The sequence below is a fragment of the Mytilus californianus genome, unplaced genomic scaffold (assembly GCF_021869535.1).
Source record: "Mytilus californianus isolate M0D057914Y unplaced genomic scaffold, xbMytCali1.0.p SCAF_9, whole genome shotgun sequence".
Classification (NCBI taxonomy): Eukaryota; Metazoa; Mollusca; class Bivalvia; order Mytilida; family Mytilidae; genus Mytilus; species Mytilus californianus.
Window position 1 is genome coordinate 45,764,784 of NW_026262745.1, and position 23,298 is coordinate 45,788,081.

General features: G+C 32.8%; 1 protein-coding gene across 1 annotated transcript; it reads right to left on the reverse strand.

Moving 5' to 3' along the window:
• Positions 1-625: 625 nt before the first annotated feature.
• LOC127714330 (endonuclease 8-like 3) lies at positions 626-21,496 on the reverse strand. Its single transcript, XM_052220392.1, has 10 exons — positions 21,350-21,496; positions 18,957-19,078; positions 14,151-14,294; positions 11,044-11,221; positions 9,445-9,480; positions 7,247-7,321; positions 6,222-6,391; positions 4,448-4,641; positions 3,268-3,563; positions 626-1,062 (listed from the first exon to the last, which is right to left on the reverse strand). Exons 1-10 carry the CDS (start codon positions 21,446-21,448, stop codon positions 901-903), a joined length of 1,476 nt encoding a protein of 491 aa, XP_052076352.1. The 5' UTR covers positions 21,449-21,496; the 3' UTR covers positions 626-900.
• Positions 21,497-23,298: the final 1,802 nt, after the last annotated feature.

A 23,298-nucleotide genomic window follows, 5' to 3' on the forward strand; every position in this document is an offset into this window, starting at 1 on the left:
GCCATAAGAAAGTGCTGTAAGATATATAGACCTTAACCTGCTGAACATGTTTACCACTTTGCTCTAACTGCTTTATTTTTTGATAAATAAGACAAAACCTGAATTTTACCAATATGTTCTATATTAAGCAACATCAGCCATATTTGATCCCAGGATACAAGTTGGAGGTGAGCTAAATAGTGTTGCAAAATAAATTGCTACTTTGAATTCTCTGATTCTGTCATGCAAGTGGACTGTTTGGTGTAATCTAAACAAATTAATGTACATTTCCCTCTAAATCATACTTGCATTGAATCAGAAATCACTATATCCAATGTAAGGGTAAATCACCCTGGATAAAAGCCATTCTAATATGGAATTATTATATTAAGGGGAATCACTTTGTATGAATCAGTCAATTTGCTTACCCTTTTTTTTTTTTAAACAAAACTTTATAATTTTTAGTAAAAGAATTGTTCATTGGTTCTAAAGTAAATTACCTCCTCCTATTCGGTAACTAACAGAGCATTCAATACAATTTATATAAAAAGAAATATAATTGTTTTTTGCAACTACACATTTTTCCTCATTACCAGATGCAAACTTTCATATTACCATGATTACCAAAAACCTCTTACCCTGGATGAAAGTAATACTACAGGAAGACATAAATTGATATTTTAACTCCAATATTTTATTTTATTTTTGAACAGCTTGCACAGAAGAACAACCAGCTTCACAATTTTAACTGAACTGTGCAGCAAATTTAATGTATTTTAAAATACTGAAAGACATTCTAATGTCATTTTCTGTTGACATATAACATCTTATCTACAGACAGATTAGATTTCATTAAAAATGATTTTACTCGATACATTGATATGATAAAATTACAAGTACTAAAATGCTGAAAAGAGGATATCAATCATATCCAATAGCCCATTCAAAATATCCACATTGTTTATTTTTAGGAAAACTACATGTGAAAAATTTCCTTCCATTATTTTGTCCTTGCTTCATCACAGTCCTTATTGTACAGGGTTTCACATGTCCTTCACACAATGGAAAACTCTCATCTGCCCACTGAAAGAATTAGCATAAAAATGAAATAACAATGTTTCTGTTACTGTGGATTCATTATAAATAGTAGGATACCAATTTTCGTTTATTTCGTTGATATAAGTAAACCACAAATTTGAATGTTTGATAAATACACATTTTCTTTAGGCTTATATAGACATTCTGTTTGTGCCTGCCTCAAGTCAGGAGCCTGTAATTCAGTGGTTGTCGTTTGTTGCTGTATATCATATTTGTTTTTCGTTCATTGTTTTGCATATATAAATCAGTCAGTTAGTTTTCTCATTTGAATTGTTTTACATTTGTAATACAGGGTCTTTTACAGCTGACTATACGGTATGGGTTTAGCTTATTGCTGAAGGCCTTACGGTGACCTATAGTTGTTAACTTCTGTCAATAGGTCTCTGGAAGAGAGTTATCTCATTGGCAATCATACCACATCTTCTTATTTTTATATTGTATGCAGATGTTGGCAAAACCACAAAATCAAAGATCCATGAAAATACAAGTTTCCAACAATACATGAAAATTGGTACCCACGAAAATATATGAATCTACATAACATTTATATCTCATCCCCCTTATGACAGAAATACAAGGCAAAACAACTGTCCCCTCCCCTCTTATGACAGAAATACAAGGTACAATTGTCCCATCCCCCCTTATGACAGAATACAAGGTACAACAATTGTCCCGTCCCCCCTTATGACAGAATACAAGGTACAACAATTGTCCCATCCCCCCCTTATGACAGAAATACAAGGTACAACAATTGTCCCGTCCCCCCTTATGACAGAATACAAGGTACAACAATTGTCCCATCCCCCCTTATGACAGAAATACAAGGTATAACAATTGTCCCGTCCCCCCTTATGACAGAATACAAGGTACAACAATTGTTCCATCCCCCCTTATGACAGAAATGCAAGGTACAACAATTGTCCCATCCCCCCTTATGACAGAAATACAAGGTACAACAATTGTTCCATCCCCCTTTCGACTGAAATACAAGGAACAACAATTGTCCAATCCCCCCTTATGACAGAAATACAAGGTACAACAATTGTCCCATCTCCCCTTATGACAGAAATACAAGGTACAACAATTGTCCCATCCCCCTTTCTACAGAAATACAAGGAACAACAATTGTCCCATCCCCCCTTATGACAGAAATACAAGGAACAACAATTGTCCCACCACCCCTTATGACAGAAATACAAGTAACAACAATTGTCCCATCCCCCCTTATGACAGAAATACAAGGAACAACAATTGTCCCATCCCCCCTTATGACAGAAATACAAGGAACAACAATTGTCCCATCCCCCATTCGACAGAAATACAAGGAACAACAATTGTCCCATCCCTCTTATGACAGAAATACAAGGTACAACAATTGTCCCATCCCACTTTCGACAGAAATACAAGGAACAACAATTGTCCCATCCCCCCTTATGACAGAAATACAAGGTACAACAATTGTCCCATCCCCCCTTATGACAGAAATACAAGGTACAACAATAGTCCCATCCCCCCTTACGACAGAAATACAAGGTACAACAATTGTCCCATCCCCCCTTATGACAGAAATACAAGGTACAACAATTGTCTCATCCCCCTTATGACAGAAATAGAAGGTACAACAATTGTAGTAAAGATTGATTATTTTCATAAATTTTGTCATATTTTCTTTTCTTGCATATGTACATTTTGACATACAAAGACATAGTATACTACATGATGATACTTTGAATTTTGTAATTCACAAAATTAGTTTTTATTTCTAAATTTTGACTAATTTTGTCAAGATCTTTGTAAAAGAGACCCTTTTCAATTTTGGTATAGAGACTTTTAGAGATATCTTATTTTGTCTTAATGTTATACTACAATTCAGGTTAGTTACTTTCTTTATATTTCATGTTGATGCGTGTTTTTCTATATTTTACCTTATAGCTTACCATGGAAGTTTTGTGAAATGTGTACCTGTCCTATTACAATTTTCGTAATGAAAAAACCATCTCAAACATTTCTGACTTCATAGTATTTCCAAAATTGGAATAAATTTTTCATCATTCAGTCTTTGTTGATAGTTTTTTTCATTGAAAGTCGAACCACTCTCTATTTTAAAATTTCATTTCAATTGTAATCAAACATACCTGTTATAAAAGAAAAAGTAACTAAATAATGAATGACAATTTTTAAAATACAAACCTTGAAAAATTTACATTGTTTTGATCTTTGAAGACTGCAACTGAAAAACCATCTGAGATAGTTATCTCCCTTTTTCCTGACTTCTGTCAAATTGCACTTTTGTTTATGTCCAGGACAAAGGGGAATTTTATTGACAACAATATCTTGTTTTTCATCATTTTTGACAACTTTGTCTATTTTTTGTCTCTTTAAGTTACTTGAAGTAACAGGATCTGATGATTTTCTCTTTTGAGAATTAGCAGTTAAGTTTATAGGATTATCTTTTGTTCCATTTGACAAAGTAGAAGCAGCTTTACCTGAAATCAAAATAAAAACAAGTGATAATACATTAACTATATGAACATTATCCAAATTAGGAGATGTGGTATGATTGCCAATGTATGTTTCAAAAGGTTTTATCAGTAAAATTGAATTTGAGATTTGAAATTTCCTTTTTTATCTGTTTATATTTAAGCTTATCCACTTTTTAAGAAACATGAATTTTAAATAATTTGAAGCCACAGTATAAATATAGGTTTCAAGAGTAGGCTTTTAACAGTCAATGATCACAATACTGACACAACTTTTCACCCTTTAGATGCACAATACATTAATGGTGAACATGAGATTGAAACATATGTGGTTACAGAAGGAACATTTTTCACAGCTCATCTATATCAAAACTTTATCCTTCCTTCAGGTTTACATTGAAAAGAAACAAGTCAGTTCACCTGAGAATGTTTCCCGTTCTAAAATACTAAAACTGGAAACAAAGTGGGTAATTTTAAAACAGATTTAGTACAGTATGATGGATGGATGGCTGTTTAATGTCCAGTGGCAAATTCAATGCATACTCAGGAACAGGTTAATGCTATATGAGTATGAACCCTACTTTGTACTAGACTAATACAATGAACCGGATTTTTAACATGCTAGTTCACAAGGTAATAATCTGCAGAAAGACATGTCATCCATATCGACACATTATTCGGACTACGAGCCAACCTGTCTTTGCTCTAAATTCTTTATGCCCCATGCTTAGCGGAAAAGCAGCAAATACCAATTTTAAAGTTTGTGGTTTAATCCGGTCGGGGTTGAACCAGCAACCTCCTGCACTAAAGTACTGTGCAAACCAATGACGTAAAAGTTGATTTTTTTATAAATCTTTGTTTTTTTTGTCTCCCCTGATACATTAACTTACTGTTTTGTTTCATCACACCTGGGGTTTGATTACTCTCCCTTTTTGTCAAACATGCATCACATGTGACTGTTGTTGCTCTATTTACAAGGGTACAAACTGAGCATGCCCAATCAACTGCTTCCTCTGCTTGTGTCGTCTGCTGCAGCTTGCCTGTCTGTACCCATCCAAGTAAGCTATTCTTTGTAGGTAATGTTCTAAAACATAAATTTAACATAATTGTCTTCTCAAAATAATGTTATTCACCAAATCATTTTATATTTTCCTTTGGACATATGATGAGACACTAGCTTTTTTAAGTTATAATTGTTGAAACAAAAGTCTTGATAAGTCCTGACAGAGTTAGACTGTTCAACAAAAAATTCTTTAAAGAAATGAATCTTGAAGTTTTCATATTTCTTTTTTACTTGATCCACACTAAAATACTGTCCCTATCATTTGTAAACTTCAAAGTGACCTATAAATATTTTTCTGTTGTTGTTGCAATCTTAATAACATAATGTATACTCAACATAAATAACTCAAGAAGAAAATAGTGTGTGTTAATAACACGGTGTCTTGGTATAACTAATGATCAAAGTTTTAGATTTTGGTTTTTAATACAGGAAATTTTTACCTAAGCCACACAATAAAAATTCTTCTAGAAAGTGACATTAATCAAATTGCTTGTGAGCACTGAAGGGTAAAGATTGCTTTCATTTTGCAATTTTGTTAATTTAAAATAAAGCGTTTAATTGTTATTAGATATGCAAATTATAAATTTGAGTTGGAGTTATCTTCCTTTGTTTATGATTGTACAAGTATCTATCTTTTATAGTTTTCAAGATAATATTAAGGAGTTGACTGACTATTTCAGTCATCTTGACATTTTGAAGATGTCTTGCTGATCATTTTTTTTTTTTTCAAAATGTATATCTATTACAGTTTTTAAGATACAAGGTAGAAAAGCCAAAAAATGGTGAAAATCATTATTAAAGCACATAAATCCAATAAGGAGTTGTCTTACAATTTCAGTCCATAGATTTATTTGTGGATCTTGCCTTGCTGATCATTTTTGCTGTTAAAAGTTTCTCTCTATCCATTACAGTTTTCAAGATAATAGGCAAAAATGAAAATTTTTTAGAAAAACCGTTATTTAAGGGCAATATGTCCTAAAAGAAGTTGTCTGACTGTTTTGATATAAATGGACAGTAGGGAGATCTCAATATTTTGAACATTTCTGCCCCAGTCAGATTATCTCTTTTTATAGTGGTTTTGAAGATAAAAGACAAAACTAGCTTTTACCCCAATGTTCTATTTTTAGCCATGTCAGCCATGTTGGTTGGCAGGTGGGGTCATCAAACACATTTTACTAGATACCCAAAGAATGATGTTGCCAAGTTATGTTAAATTTGGCCCAGCAGTTTCAGAGGAGATTTTGTAAAAATTAAAAGAGGTTGACAGACAATGGAAGCAAAGTGAAGAGAAAAGTCAGGTGAGCTGAAAATATAACAAACATTTTTCTTCTAGCAGGCAGCATTGTTTTTACAAAAATTTCTTAACATCTCTTATATCCTAGTCCATTGACTTATCCAAAATTGCTACTTGACTCAAATACTGATATATGAACAAAAGATCAACAAGACTACATCCTTTTACGATTAAAAAAATCAAGACTTTTCTTGATCATGAAGAAGCTAAATTTATCGCCTTATATGTATCATGTATAATCTTGTCAATTATAACATAAAGGTTTACTGCAACATTAGTCTTTTTAGCGAATAAGTGTTGACTTTACCTTGTTTGTTTTTGTTTGAGATTGTTATCCTGACATTGTCCACAGAAGTATGTCACCCTGTCATTATCTTCACCAAGTCTACATATCACCACTTTACCATCACACTGTGTACATTTTCCTTTATTGTAGATCTTCATAAACTTCCTTAAATTCGTACCAGTACTCCTACACTAGTACATTATGACAGAAATTTTATATAAATCATCAAATTTTCAGTGTAATATCTAAATGCACAATGCATTCTGACAATATCATAGGACTTTCTAATAAAATTTGAATAAGCTTGATATAAATCATAAATGCATTAAAGTGGATAAATATATCTTATTGAAAAATGTTATAGGTGCAGTAAATACTTAAGTTCTCACCACGTCTTGACTGTGGCATTGGCACAAATATGGTAAAAAAAAACTTTGTATGGACACCATCATAATTTGGTTGAAAAGATGGAATAAGTGTGTCACAAATGATCATTGATATGTGAGGGTCTGGAAGTCATGTGGTCCTTCATTTCTGTATTCTTCAATTTTTTTTGCCCATTATTCTTTATACTTTAGCACCCCATTATTCTCTATTCTTTATTTTTTACCCTATTTTTCTGTATTCTTTATTTTTTTGGTTGATTTTTCTGCATGTTTTCTCTATAATTCTCTATTCTGTAAACCCAATTCAGACCCTCATATGTTCATACTGTTGTAGCCACACTTCTGTCCTCTAGTCCTTGATTACGACATTACCAAATGAGACTTGTCACCAAATTTTCAACTTGCCATGTGCTACACAAAGGGTGCTACTGGTGTGGGAGGATCTGCTTACCCTTTTAGGAGCACCTCTCCCTGGTTTTTCTGTCGAGTTTAAAATGCTCAGCCTTTAATTTTCTATGTAGTGGTTTGTATACTGTTGTTTGTCTTTTTGTTGTTATTATTTTTGGAACATTGTATTTTCTGGATTTTTTTAGACTTATATTTTTTATTGTCTCTTTTTTTATTGATTGGGATGCATGGTAATCAATATACATCTATTACCTTATAGAATATCATAGAGAAATCTCTGGTCATCTTCACTAAATGTAGTACATGCTCTTCTTTCAACTCATTTACCTGAAAAAGTGATATATATTCTTATCATTCATGTTATATATTCAAATTATTGTCCTCAAGTAAATACAAGACAACTCTGAAAACAACAAATGTCAGTTTCCTACTCAGCCAACTTTTTTCAAGTAATATACTTCGGTTAAAAGTAGAAGCTATTAAGTTGAATTTCATTTAAATCCTTAGAAAAGCCTATGCGCTTTAAAACATTCAATTTGCAACTTCTTGTATTCTCATGTTTAGACTATTTGTCCATATAAACTATTATTAATCTTATTGGCCTTGCCTATAACTGAATCACCCTGCTCAACTCTTAAGGCCAAAAAAAAATATATGTCTGTTTATGGTTACCCGACCATCCCTATTTTGGATTGCCGACCCTATGTCATTTTATTCAAAAATGAAATCGAAAGTGAAAGTACAAAGCAGGAAACACCTACTTTCAGTTTAAAACAATAGTGAAAGTAGGTGCGTGATCATCGGAGCGCTTTAATTTTAAAATCGCCGACTCGATATTGAAGTGTTTTTACGTTCTAGATCTCAATGGCAGCTTGTATGGCCCCAACAGGCTGAGGCAGCAAGCGTGGTCACATTAAAGTTAAAAAAATGCGACCACATGCTTACAAAATCTATTTTGACAACGTTACCAAACAAATTAATAATTGGTACCTAGTGTTTGATCTGTACCATAGTAAACAACCTGCAAAAACATACAAAGTAACGGTGACTTGGAAGACTGAAATTCAACAAGGTGACGGTTATATTGTTGACGGGAACTTAACTGTTGGAGATGTTGTAGATAAATTCAATGTTAAATGTATAGATATTTTATGAGAGAAGGAAATCAACAATAATTTGGTATCTATTGTCCAAACAGCGGCAGACAATGCTACCAACATTGCAATAAATTTTTCAAGTTATGATGGCTGGAGGACAAGCATACCCAACTTTTTTTAAATATTAAAAGTCATCTGACATCACCCTTTTGACACCTATCCCTGCAAATATATTTCAAACCAGGAATTGAACCTGTTAAAACAGGCATGTTTTTTTTCTATTTATTAATTCTGCAGGTAAGTGTCAGTACTTGTAGAGGTTAGCCAAGTACTGACAGATAGATAATTTCAGACTAACCTCTCATAAATAAATGTAAATACCACACATTTAATAACATGTATGGTCTGCAGGGGTGTCTACTCCCCATGTCTTCTAAAAAAACACACAGTACCAAACTTGTCAGCAATGTTCCTGGGAAGGTTATTTATTATGGTATAAAAGAATTTAATTTATTAAAAGTTTAATGCATCAAATTTGCAAAAGTGAAAGAAACATTCTTTAATACAAGGAGTTGGTACAACCCTCAAAACTTGAACCAGTACGTTCATATGTATAAGTGCAGGTTTTGTCATCTTTCCTCGTTTCTGATGGGTCTTCTTGTTTTATATATATTGATTGTTCATACACCAGTACAGCATAATGAATTTATTTCTGCATACATGTACATTAATAAACCTATATATTAGAAAGGACAAAACAATTTATTTTTAGTTTATATGACAGTAAAAAGTTAATATAGTCACTTTATATTAGTTAAAACAACATGTAACAACATCACACATCTCGCCAAAAAAAAAAAAATGAAAAAATAAAATAAAATGGAAATACCTACCTACCTACCCTATTTTTTTAATGGATGTAACCTTAAACAGACATATATTTTTTTTTGGCCTAACAAAATAAACTATCACTAAATCAAACTTTTTAATCTTGTTCTATGTGTTCAAAGTATGCAAAATGGCATTGTTGCCCTTAATAGATATCTATGATCTAAGTATGAAAACAAACTGCTATTCAGAACAAATCACCAAATTTATATATTCTACTTTGAAGTATTTTATATATACTGAGGAGTGTGAATTTATTCTTATTTGTGTGTTTTTAATTTTCATTGATTTTATGTGTGTGTATATTTTGAGTTCAACTAAATACCCATTCCCTATAGGTCTGTCTGTATGCAGATTTTTACAAAACTAAAAAATAACATGCAAAAAAGAACATTTCCTCAATCAAATAAAATTGTTCCCAACAAAAATTCACAGTAGCTATCTGCATGTCCTTAATATAACTACCTTAGAGTCTGGTTTTATTCCACTGTCAAACAATGCCTGAAAATTAGAGTAACATATCTATAAATGTATATATAAACAGAAGAGTATCAAAGTCTAATACTAAAATCTAGTAATTACTTGATGAAATTTCTCAAACTACTGTAGTTATTTTCCTTTAGCAAATGATAAATACTAGATTTCTGAATTATGGTCACTTTACACTTTTTAAAAATCCTTATTTAGTTAATACTTTAGAATACCCTAAAAGTAGTCACAAAATTAGTTTATTCACCCTCCCTTCCGAACTTTTCACCAAAGTTTTTGAATGCATAAAATTCATGATAATAACAGAAATTTTTTTATTTATTTTGCATTGAAATTTTTTTAATAGTACTTGTACATGTATATGTCTTTGTTGCTTATATACATGTATGTTGTAGATGTCACATATGTTACTTGTTTAATGTATTCCACCATATAAGCTTCATACTTGGCCCAATAACACAATAAATTTGTAGTGCATTTCTTTTGAACAATAAATGCAAATTAAAAAAATCGCACCTGCTCTTTCTCGATTATATAATTTACAGTGTGGTGTTCAACTTTTGGGACAAGTGTTATCAAAATTATAAAAAACTTCATAAGCTCTAACTCAAAATATTGAAAACTTAATGTTGATGGGGTCGTGAATTCAGTTTGACATCTTTAGGCAAACATATATTTTACCTTTTTAACTGACCCAAATCCCTACTTCATCTTAAAATTCATGACCCAAAGTTTTTTACAGTGTAATTTCATCCCCATCTTGCTATTTGAGGCATAAAACATGAAGTAATACATTGGGAAGGTGTATGTTTTTTTTTCAAGTAATACAGTGTCCACATGGGAGCAGGACATTTTTTGAAAAATTTTGAACTACGATGGGACATTTTAGCACTGGATTAATCTGTTTACCTGTATTTTCTATAGCCCATTTAAGCTACAACTTACCTGCTGATAGAATATTGACCATGCTAAAACTATGAACAGTGATTATGCTGGATTATTAAGTTCTTTTCATCTACACTTTATTCGGCATAACATTTCTAGATGATACAGTTGTATCTGATTGTTTTGTAGAAGAGTTCATGTCCATTGTGCCAGAAGGTAAGATATGTGTGGAATTAGCAGATTATCTGACCGAATACTATGTAATGGAAGATTCTATGTTTAGGCTAGAACTGATTGATAATTTCACTTTTCAATAAAATTGATTAAAAATCATGCGCTAAATTGGGTTATACTAAGGAGCTAAAACGTCAATTTTTTCCCACTAAAATATCCTATTAATGCTCTAAAATGTCCTCCGTCAGTCCACACTACGGACAATGAAAATCAACACATCAAAGGATGATATATGTAGTTGTGTCATTGTGCCACTTGGTCTGATTGTCTACTGTTTACAAAAATATCAAACCCTTGTGCTGGTAATTTTTATATTACCCTTTGGAAGTCTCAAACGGAAACAATATAAAAAAAGAATTGTTTTTATAAAGAAGCAGTGAAACAACTCCACAATACCAATGATTGTTTACAATGGCCACAAGAAAAATTCAAATATGTACTTCTTCATGTTCTTACCTCATTTTTAATAATGTTTCCAACTCCAGGTAAAATATCTTGATCAAGTAAAACATCACAGACCATTCTGTCTGTTTGTTCCATCACCATAGCAACAGCTCTTTTCTGGTTGAACACTGGGGAACAAATGTCAAGGTCATGAAATTTTTCATATCTTTCTTGACACACCTGGGAAGATCTGGAAATGAAAAACTAGAGGCTCTCAAGAGCCTGTGTCGCTCACCTGATTCTACTTTGGTTTTGGAAATCATGTAAAAATAGATTAAAATCATAACAGATACCCTAATAATGACTGAGGCCAAATTTGGTTTAATATTGGTCCTGTTTAATAAAAAATCCTGGTGGCCATCTTGAACAGTAAATCAGCAACAAAGTAGCAACACTTAATCAGCACCTCATAAGAAACATTTATGCCATGTTTTGGTTTCAGTCCATTCAGTGCACCTAGAAGAAGCATTTGTATGTATTTCCCATAGGGTCTTATGTTAAAGGAAGTCCCCCCTTTGGCGGCCATCATGGATGAAGGATCAATTTCAAAGTAACAAAACTTAGTCAGCACCTCATAAGGAACATTCATGCCATGTTTGGTTTCAATCCATTCAGTATGTGGTTTTCTAAAAGAAGACATTTGTATGTATTGTCCATAGGGTCCTTTGTTAAACATTGTCCACATCTGGCAGCCATCATGGATGAAGGATCAGCTTCAAAGTAACAACACTTGGTCAGCACCTCAAAAGGAACATGCATGCCATGTTTGGTTTCATTCCATTCAATGGTTCTCTAAAAGAAAACATTTGTATGTATTTCTCATAGGGTCCTATGTTAAACTAAGTCCTCCGCTGGCGGCCATCTTAGATTATGGATCGGCTTCATAGTAACAACACTTGGTCAGCACCTCATAAGGAACATTCATGCCATGTTTGGTTTCATTGCATTCAGTGGTTCTCTAAAAGAAGACATTTGTATGTATTTCCCATAGGGTCCTATGTTAAACTAAGTCCCCCGCTGGCTGCCATCTTGGATGATGGATTGGCTTCAAAGTAACAACACTTGGTCAGCACCTCATAAGGAACATTCATGTCATGTATGGTTTCATTCCATTTAGTGGTTCTCTAAAAGAAGACATTTGTAAATATTTCCCATAGGGTCCTATGTTAAACTAAGTCCTCCACTGGTGGCCATCTTGGATGATGGATCGGCTTCAAAGTAACAACACTTGGTCAGCACCTCATAAGGAACATTCATGCAATGTTTGGTTTCATTCCATTCAGTGGTTCTCTAAAAGAAGACATTTGTATGTATTTCCCATAGGGTCCTATGTTAAACTAAGTCCCCCGCTGGCGGCCATCTTAGATTATGGATCGGCTTCAAAGTAACAACACTTGGTCAGCACCTCATAAGGAACATTCATACCATGTTTGGTTTCATTCCATTCAGTGGTTCTCTAAAAGAAGACATTTGCATGTATTTCCCATAGGGTCCTATGTTAAACTAAGTCCTCCGCTGGCGGCCATCTTGGATGATGGATCGGCTTCAAAGTAACAGCACTTGGTCAGCACCTCATAAGGAACATTCATGCCATGTTTGGTTTCATTCCATTCAGTGGTTCTCTAAAAGTCAACATTTGTATGTATTTCCCATAGGGTCCTATGTTAAACTAAGTCCCCCGCTGGCGGCCATCTTGGATGATGGATCGGCTTCAAAGTAACAACACTTGGTCAGCACCTCATAAGGAACATACATGCCATGTTTGGTTTCATTCCATTCAGTGGTTCTCTAAAAGAAGACATTTGTATGTATTTCCCATAGGGTCCTATGTTAAACTAAGTCCCCCACTGGCGGCCATCTTGGATGATGGATCGGCTTCAAAGTAACAACACTTGGTCAGCACCTCATAAGGAACATTCATGCCATGTTTGGTTTCATTCCATTCAGTGGTTCTCTAGAAGTTCAAAATGTAAAAAGTTAACGAAGACGACGGACGACGGACCCCAAGTGATGAGAAAAGCTCACTTGGCCCTTCGGGCCACGTGAGCTAAAAAACATTATATATCTAATAAGTAACATCATATTAAATTTTGTTAAGTAATCTCACTATAAAATACTGATTTCAATCTTATAGAGAATTCAGAATATTTTTGTCTAGACTCTAATTTTAGAGAAAAAAACATATTTGTTTAATATTACTTTTCTTTTGTTTTTCTTCATTTTTTCTGGGGGAGGAGATCTAGAGGGGGTCATAATGTTTTCCACAACATTGACCATGCTTATACCTTTTCAGTCAGGGTTCTTTATAAAAATCAACATTGTTTTTAGAAAGTTTGGGTTAAAAAAATAAACATATGGGTGGTCAGAGACATTTTCTATTCCTTAAATTGTTCAGGGAAATCCATCCATTGATACAGTAAAGCTGAAGACCAGGCCAAATGGTAAATTTCTACTCAAGAATAGGAAGTTGAATATTTGAAAACTACAGTCATCCTGTTTGCCATAGTTGTCTATCAGCATCAATTTCAGGTAAAAAGATGTGTTACATAAAGCACATTTTCTTGTTGTTTTACAATATGAGATTTAAGTACTCTGTATGCAAAGAATTTTTTAAAGAAATAAAAGAAGAATGTGTTCGAAGTTAAAAAGGGGTATAACTCTAGAACGGAAGGCAACTCACTATCCAACTCTTGTCTGTGTGTTGTGGTTCTCAGTTTTGTGTACGAGTATAATAAAATTTGCATTAGGCAACCTAAGTCAGAGTGTGGAAATAAAAAAGGGACAGACGGAAGGACGGACGGTCAAGTGTAACACTTAATGCATCTGTCGCCTACGACGGGGGCATAAAAATATTATCAATATATCGAACATTGAAATTAAAGAATTTTTGGTAGATCTATATCTTTTAGTCTTGTCTATAAGATGGTTTTGTATAAGTTATGCTTCATGTGAGAACAAGAACAAGTCAGCTAGCAGAGTTATACATTTAGAATTTATCATAAAACATGGAGGCTGTAATTCTTGCTTGTAGCAAAATGAAAATCTAATGAACTTATTTTACTTGTTTTACTGTTATTATTTGTAACTCTGCAACAATGACATAAGGGTCAATAATTTACCTGATGTTAACACCAGATTTATAGAAACTTAATTTGTCTTCAGAGAGTTGTATTTCAAGAGAAGCCGTTTCTGCAGTTCCTCCATGATCATGATCCAACTTTTTGTTGTTCACAAGAAATGACCCTGCCATTAGGAAGTGCACTCTGAAAGAGAAATGAACAAATTGATTCAATGCACAAACATAATAATAATCAGTTCAATATCAAAGTGCTTGTAAGCACTGAAGGGTAAAGTCTGCTTTCATTTTACAATGTGAACTTAAAATAGAATATTGAATTGCAATCTAAAACATTTAGGAAATATTTTGAATTTGAGTCATCTTTCTTTTTCTATAATCATGATAATTGAAGCTGAACTTTTTTTTTCAGAACAGAAAATGTTATACATTTTATATGCAATGAACATGTTATTTTCAATAAGATAGTTTTCTTGACAAGTATGGTTATACACATACACATCATTTTGATAACTTGAATATCTTAGAATATATACAATTAAGCATGGGCATGGATATGATCTTGATAATGTTAACCTCTTGCACTATGTTATTTGAATTCTCAAAGATAAAGATGAGGCTTAGAATATATAACTATTAAGCCAATGGTATACATGGTAGAAGGGTTTTGATTGCATTTCATATGTTTCATGCAATCTTCACCAAATCAAAAATATTTAATAACTGTTTACACACAGATAAGTTTGGCCTGTGTCACCAATACCTTATATTGTATTTCAACAGCTCTAGTCACAAGTCAGACAAAAATATAATGAGATTATAAGTACAAAATATGGTTGAATAATATTCCAACCACTCCTCTCTCTTCAGTTGATTAGTCTACCTAGGATTCTAATTTGTGTTGATATCAGATATGAGCCCTTTCAGTTGAATTTACTCACCTGTTTGGAATTGTGTTCTTTCTGTGTTGAAGGTCATATGATGATCTGTAAATGTCTATTTAGTTCACTTATGATGTTGGGTTGCTATCTCAATGACATGTTCTCTAAATTTCTTTTTATGTGTATGTATTTCAAATGAGCATGTAGATTCATTCCAACCATAATGATGATATGCGGTTGATAATAATGCAATTGAATCTCTGAGAGAGACTATGCATAAATTACTTCACAATGTAACCATCAGTCAGGTATACTACTTGTACAAGTAATCTTTATTTACTTGAAGAAATAAATAAAATATACTTCTACAAGTTAATTATAATGTTTGAATAATCTCCCCTTAATCTTCTCAAAAATTTACTTGTATAAGTAATTTTTTTTGACAATCCCACAAAAATTCTCAAGTTTTGAGATGTAAAAACATGCCCTTAACAATTTTTCTCAGGTTAGCTCATAATTTTTTATTAGAGTTCAATGTTTCATCTCATGTTAATGTTAATTCAACAAAGAAACTGATTGCGCAATGACCTTAAGTATTTGCGCAAGGCCTTCAAAAATTGCCCCTTGGGGGCTTGTAAATGAGCAGTGTTCTGAAGATAACAGACAAATGAGATTTTCATTGTCCATGAAATTACACTTAAATAATTAATAAAGACATCTGCAAAGGACAGACAATTAAAAATTCTATTAAAGCAAAGAAGTCCTAAGAATTCAAGAAAAGAAGATAGGATGACTTTTTTACTTGTATAAGTAAAAAAATCTGAATGTCTAAGGGACATAACTAAGCCCAAATTTTTTTTACCTATACCAGTGTCTTCCCTAGAAAATTTTTCATGCATGGTGGGTCCATGGTGAATTTGCAACGCGGCGCGTGATGCTTCTTTTTCAGAATTAGTTACGCTACATATTTTATATGTTTAAAGCCATATACCAATCTAATTGTTTTATTATAGGTACAGCAATTCATATAAGTCATGGAACTTTAAAGTATTTATCACAGATGAGAGGAATTAATGAAAGACCTTATATAAACAATAATAAAAATAATAAAAATAATCCAGTCTGCAATAGTTATTTACAAATTAATGTCATGTACACATTAGTTTGTTGATATCTTCCTCTGTTTCAACTTTCCAAAGGTCAACATACATTTTTTCAAAATCAAAAATCTTCCTCCTCTGGTCCTTCAATTGATATATGCATATATGCATTAAGCATGAATTCAGCACTTTTTGGCAAAGTCTGTTTCTCAAACATGTCAAAGGTGTTTTAACTCTGTTTAAACATGAAAAACACCTTTCACAATCAGCTGTTGAAACTGGCAAAACTTAGACAGACAAAGATACTTGGATCTTTTGTGATTCTCGTATTTTCTTTCAGTGATACAATGGTACTGGTAAAGTTTCTTGTGTCTGTTCAGGGACAGTCTAGTATAGAAAGTCCCTGGTCTGTTGGTACATGTTGACTTTCAGTGCATTCTGCTGAAGGTTGAATTTCAACTTCAAGGCTTTTGCTCATGGTGATGATTTTCATCTGTCTGACTACAATTTGATGAAGGAGTAGACTTCTCTAACCAACTTGTCAAAAAAGTTGGACCAGTAAGGCGACGTTTCTTTGATGGTTGCTTGGACATGGTTGTTAAAATGATGATTGTTCTTCGAATTTTGCTGACAGAATGGTTTCAGCATCAACAGCAAGTTGTTAAATAACACTTTGAATATCATCATTACTTCACAGAGATTTTACAGGAAACAATAAAAACAAGAATGTGTCCATAGTACACGGATGCCACACTCACACTATCATTTCTATGTTCAATGGACCGTGAAATTGGGGTCAAAACTCTAATTTGGCATTAAAATTAGAAAGATCATATCATAGGGAACACGTGTACTAAGTTTCAAATTGATTGGACTTCAACTTCATCAAAAACTACCTTGACCAAAAACTTTAACCTGAAGCGGGGTAGACGGACGGACGCACAGGAGGACGAACGAACGAACGCACAGACCAGAAAACATAATGCCCCTCTACTATCGTAGGTGGCATCAAAAGTTTATTTGTCTTAATTACAGAAGTTGTCAATGAAGAATACCTGACATACGGACAAACGGATGACATATTTGGCAATTACTTGTTTGGAAGCTAAGCTGACATTTTATTTCATGACAATTAACTATTGCTTTTAAATACATTCCTGTCCAATTTATTTATAATGCTTCATAATTGTAAAAAGCCTATCTTGCCGAAGTGAAAAAAATTTAGCCCCACTTGTGTAAAAAACGGCAAACGAATCCGCTGCACTTAAGCTTGTGACCCATTGAAATTGAAATAGAACAACAGAAGTTTATTAAAAACAATATTTCCATAAATAACTTCGTATGTTTGGAAAGTTTTTCTATCAAATCTTTTAAATATTTCATAAGACACGTCTTTTTCTCAGCCCAGTGGCGGTGATGTGTATTCTTTGATATACATTGTAATCAATCAACCGCGGCTAATCTAAAAATAATTGATTGTTGTGACCAATCAAAAAATTATTCATCGATGTGAATATAGCTGAGGAAACAAGGATTTGTATAAACGTTTGGAGGAAATAACTGCGAAACTTTATTAGAAAAAAATTTTTTGTCCATTCTCTGTGAAATTACATTAGTTTTATTTTTATAATACCAGAGACTATACCTAAATTTAAATTTCTACTTTTAAAAGATCACAGTAAAATAACGATGTCAAACACCCGTTTTATTTTTAAAGGTGAAATTTATACTGGAAAAGGTTAATCTTTTTATTTAGCACAGAAAGCATATGCATTGGAGATTAATCTGACTATATAAATTTATTTATCAGCTAACTGGCAACTGCTATTATGTAACCAAAGTCTTGTAAAATCACGGCACGCGCGACGTGATGCATCCAATTATCAGTTGGATGAGTTTAAAACACCTGTGGAGTGTTGTCACTTGTCACTTCACTTTCAAAATATCGATAATAAATATTTTACACAGTAATACTTTTCACAGATAGCGGGATGCATTGCGGCAATGATGAAAGCATGGCGGTCAAAATTTATGCGTAGCGGTACCGCAATGCTTGAATAGCCTAGGGAAAACACTGTATACTAGTAAATAAAATACACTTGTATAAGCATGATAAGTATCCTACAAATTTACTTATATAAGAATATTAATATTTACTTCTTCAAGTAAATAAAAATTACTTGTACAAGTAGTACCCCTGACTGACCATGGTAAGTATAAATAGAAAGTGAAAGTATACATGCATGGAAGTAAACTTAAACAAAAAGTTGAATACAATGTGAATGTCGTTGAAATTTAAATGTTTGTTGAATGAATATGTGTTTGTTATTTATTAAGAAAAGTACAAATAATTAAAAAAATCTTCATGCTTTACAAATGTATATCTCAAGGATATATATACAAGATGTAAAAATGTTCATTAATGCAGTTATTACTTGTTGAAGGCCTCACTGTAAAATAGAGATGAACAACAGCTCTTAAAGTGTGGCTTTTTCTTTTTGTATATGTTTGAAGGGATTTTCAGCTTTAATACACACTACCATTCTTTGTCTTGTCTTGGTTTGTGGAAAAACCATTATCCTTATGGGTTTCTAAGTTAATGGATTCAACTTTTTGAAAATATGTAATATAAGGCTGAAAAAAAACCCCACTGTGTTTATTGACAAATTAAATGGTAGAACAGGACTGAGTGAAAACATATGTTCTGGATGTCTGGATTGGGGCTTTCATTTTTAGTTTAATCCCAACCAACACCAAGTACTTTCAAATCCTTTAATTTTTACTTTTAGGGAATGAAAACCGTAAGCACATTTTACTTGTATAATGGCCAAAGCTTGAAAAGCGCTTTTACAACATAATGAATCAAACCTTAGACATATGTCTCCAAAGTACATGAAGAGCTCTTTTCCTACTGTCTGTACTTCATCTAACCTCCGACCGATCAGCTGATGGAACTGTGATGTTGTTATACCTTTAGTTGGCTTAATCTCCTAGAAAAATGATTATAAATTTAGTACCTTTTAACCTAGCACCCCTTTCAAATGTGTAAATAGGTTAATTATATGGTGTTAATATTCCAAATACATGTGTACTAAAGTATATACTAAATTGCAGGCAACTATAATATCATTTTTTAAATTTACCTACAAAATTTTACAACACATTTTCAAATTATGTTTTTTTTGTAGTGCAGCATCACGATTCTTTTCACTGTCTTCTTCTCATAGCCCTATATAAGTTGTTTTATCCTTCTGTTTCTTGTGTCTGTTGTATAGGCTCTAAGGCAGAACAGAGACTGATCTTGTCAGCTGCTGTGTTGAGGGAAAACTCTCCTTGATAAATTAGTCCAGATAGAACACATACTCTGGGGCGAGGATGTGTAATTGTAATTTCAGCAACCATGAATGCATGTAAATTTCAAATTAAATTTTCAATTCAGAATGAATTTTATCTATTTTTCTCTATGATCTATTTTTTTTCCCCACTTAGTACAGTCAGTCAGGGGTACTACTTGTACAAGTAATCTTTATTTACTTGAAGAAGTAAATAAAAATATACTTATATCAGAAAATTATAATGTTTGAATAATCTCCCCTTAATTTTCTCAAAAATTTACTTGTATAAGTGATTTTTTTTTTTACAATCCCGAAAAATCTCAAGTTTTGAGATGTAAAAACATGCCTTTAACAATTTTTCTCAGGTTAGCTAATAATTATTGATTACAGTTCATTGTTTCATCACATTAATCCAACAAAGAAACTAATTGCGCAAAGATCAAGGCCTTCAAAAATTGCCCCTTGGGGGCTTGTAAATGAGCAGTGTTCTGAGGATAATAGACAAATGAGATTTTCATTGTCCATGAAATTACACTTAAATGATTAGTAAAGACATCTGCAAAGGACAGACAATTAAAAATTCTATTAGAGCAAAGAAGTCCTAAGAAATTCAAGAAAAGAAGATAGGATGACTTTTTTACTTGTATAAGTAAAAAAATCTGAATGTCTAAGGGACATAACTAAGCCAAAAAATAATTTACCTATACAAGTAAATAAAATTCACTTGTATAAGTATCCTATAAATTTACTTATATAAGTATATTAATATTTACTTCTTCAAGTAAATAAAGTTACTTGTACAAGAAGTACCCCTGACTGACAGTGCTCCTATTTCACAAGAACTTTTTTTCTACATAACTGCACAAAATATTTTTTTTGGAACCGTTGAATTTCAAATATTTTCACAATATTTACACCAACAGCAGGAACGAAAAAAAATGCCCATCAAAATCAAAAAAAGATTTTATCTTTCCTGCAAGATCCTGTAAGATCGTTGTGGGGCTCATATGGAAGGATCCTATCCTTTTTAGCCCTTCTTATTTTGGTACACTTTTATAACTGATACAAACATCAATCCTGCATGGTTTGGTGCAATATTTCACACAATTAAAAAGTTATAGAAAAACTATTTGTGTCCTCATCAATTACTGAACTGATACATTACTGACTCCCAATGACGGTCTATTCTAATTTTAAAAGCTTCCACAGTTTTTGAAGAGATAACTTCAACTGGTAGGTTATTCCAATCATTTATAATACGTTGTGAAAAATGTCTTAAACGAAAAGAAGTGTTACATCTAGGTTTTGCTAATTTCCAATTATGCCCACGGGTATTTGTCCTGATGACAGTAAAAAATCTTTCATAAGATATATCTTAAGATTCCTTTTATAATTTTAAAAGCTTTTATCATATTACCTCTTCGCCTAACTAAAAAAACAAAATGCATGCAACTTTTATATATCTAGTGGATGCCAGTCCGTAAAACTTTTCCAACTACACAAGTTAGTCTGTACTTAGAGTAGTTTTTTATGTGTAAACATAGTCCAAATAATTATGACGTCTTGAAAGGTTATTTTAATTTTATTTCTGTGACGCCTTCATTGTAGAAAGAGTCATAATTATTTGGAATAGTGTATGTAAACATCACAAGGGTTTGTTACAATTTGCCGAGTTTACTATCCATACGAACCCCGAAAATATCACAAGGGAGGAAGCTCATTTGCGACGTTGCTTCGAATTATTGTTTCAAAATTTTTCTAAGACTTTCACTAACTTTTTCTTCCCTTGTGATTTTCTCGGGGTTCGTATGGATAGTAAACCCGGGAAATTGCAACAAACCCCTGTGTAAACACAGTCATTTTTGTCCATTTGTTATGTCATGATGAACCTTAAAATATAGAAAAGTTCGAAAACTCTTAGAGAACCTTATCTACTGCATTTCCGTTAACTGATTTTACAATCTTTCCATTTAGTTTTCCTTTTATTTTCTCTCCTTTTATTTTACAACCAGGCCCTTCAACCATTGTGATGAGTTATAACTTATACAGTTATATAATGTTTTTTACGTTTCCCGCCACTTGTATCGACAGTAGTCTCCCTTTAGGATAGTTCTAATATTTGGTAGTTTGGTACCGAACTACAAGGTTAACATTCCATTTAAAAGAGGGAGGTAAAGGGTTATTTTCGTGCAACCTGTTTTGCCATTTTTATTTCACGTGCAGCCGTGAAAAACGTTCGTTTTTCACCGTGTTCCGTGATATCGGTAAAAAGATCAACGTGCAAGAAACTTTAATTGTTCGTTCATCGTGAAATGGCACTTGAATTTTATTTCGCGTTCTTCCGTGCAGATAACCCCCCTTTACGCCCCTCTTAAAACAAGACAGTCATTTTTGATACTTTTTTTCACCGGAACCTTGCCACTAATGGTAACTTTTGTTTAACTCAATATATTGTCAAAAGTATAGTAAAGAACAGGATTTTTTTTTTATTATTTGTAGTGTTTTCAAAAATTAGAAATTAATAAGTTTAAAAAGATTATGATATTTTTGTATAGTTATAAAGTTTAGGGAATAATCCTTCCAAAAAGTCAAAATGCTATAAATATTTCTTTTGTCTTTTACAGGATAAAAAAATCACCAGGACAGTAGCATATTACGTTAGAACTGTTGAAGACATTCGTTCAAAATCAAAATGTAAAGTTGAATATCTTTTTCCGGCAAAATGCATCATGTCTGGCATGTTTTTGCATTACAAAGTTTGAAGTATTTATAAGCGTTATGGACATATAAAATTGTATGAACTTATATTTCGTCAGCACAAAAAAAAACAAAAAAAAAACTTTGGTCTGACAAAAATATGAAATGTTTAATGTTGTACTTTGCACAAATCATCCAAATATATATATACAATCAAACTTCATTCAAATTTGAAGTTCAACCATTTGATTATCATGATTAGAATAAAAAAGCAGCGCAAAATGAGAACACTTCGGTGTCCGAAATATTAGAAAGACAAAACCTGAATAACAACAACATCCCAGCTCCTTTGTTCTACTAGGGTCCCAATCAGATCACCCCGCTTGAGTTTCTTTAAATTTGTTTTGCATGCTTTCCTTTGTTTTGTAACATTTTGGCGGGAATGCCTAATCCACAATAAAACTTAGAAATATTTATTGAGATAAGACACACTTTCAAACTTCATGTAGAAAACATCCATTGTCTATGCTGGGATTCGAACTCAAGACCTTTAGCATATCAACCCACGACACATACCCCTAGACCAGGACGACTGGATACCAACTTTTAGTAATTTAACATATTTAAAGGAAGCAAGATATTTTCATAAGTGGGGCGAGTTGGCAGACCTTTATTCAGTGGGATTTTAACCCTTTTCATAAATAAGGCGAGTTGTCAGACTGATTGTTCAATGGGATTTTACCCTTATTCATAAGTGGGGTGAGTTGTTAAACAAGAGTTGGGCGATTTTTTAGAAAGTGGCGATTTAGTGTGGGCCGATTGGCCAGTGGGGCGAGTTGATATGGTTTCATATTTAAACATCGTGTTAGGGGGACATAAAGGGTATATATTATACAGTAATATATAAAGTATATTTATTATAATAGTTGTGTGGCGCAGGGACAGTCTGAGCTAGTATAGACTGCCCCTGTGTGGCGTTCTAAACTAGATTTTATGAATTGTAAATGGTTTTTCGCCTAATCTAAAACAGCTGGGATGTAAAATAGTTATCCCATTCGGACTTGGTGTGTCAGTGTAAGATCACCCTCTGGCCTCCGGCAATCGGGGTGATCTTACACAGACACACCACGTCCTCATGGGATAACTATTACAGATAGCCATATATTCATGTGTTTTGG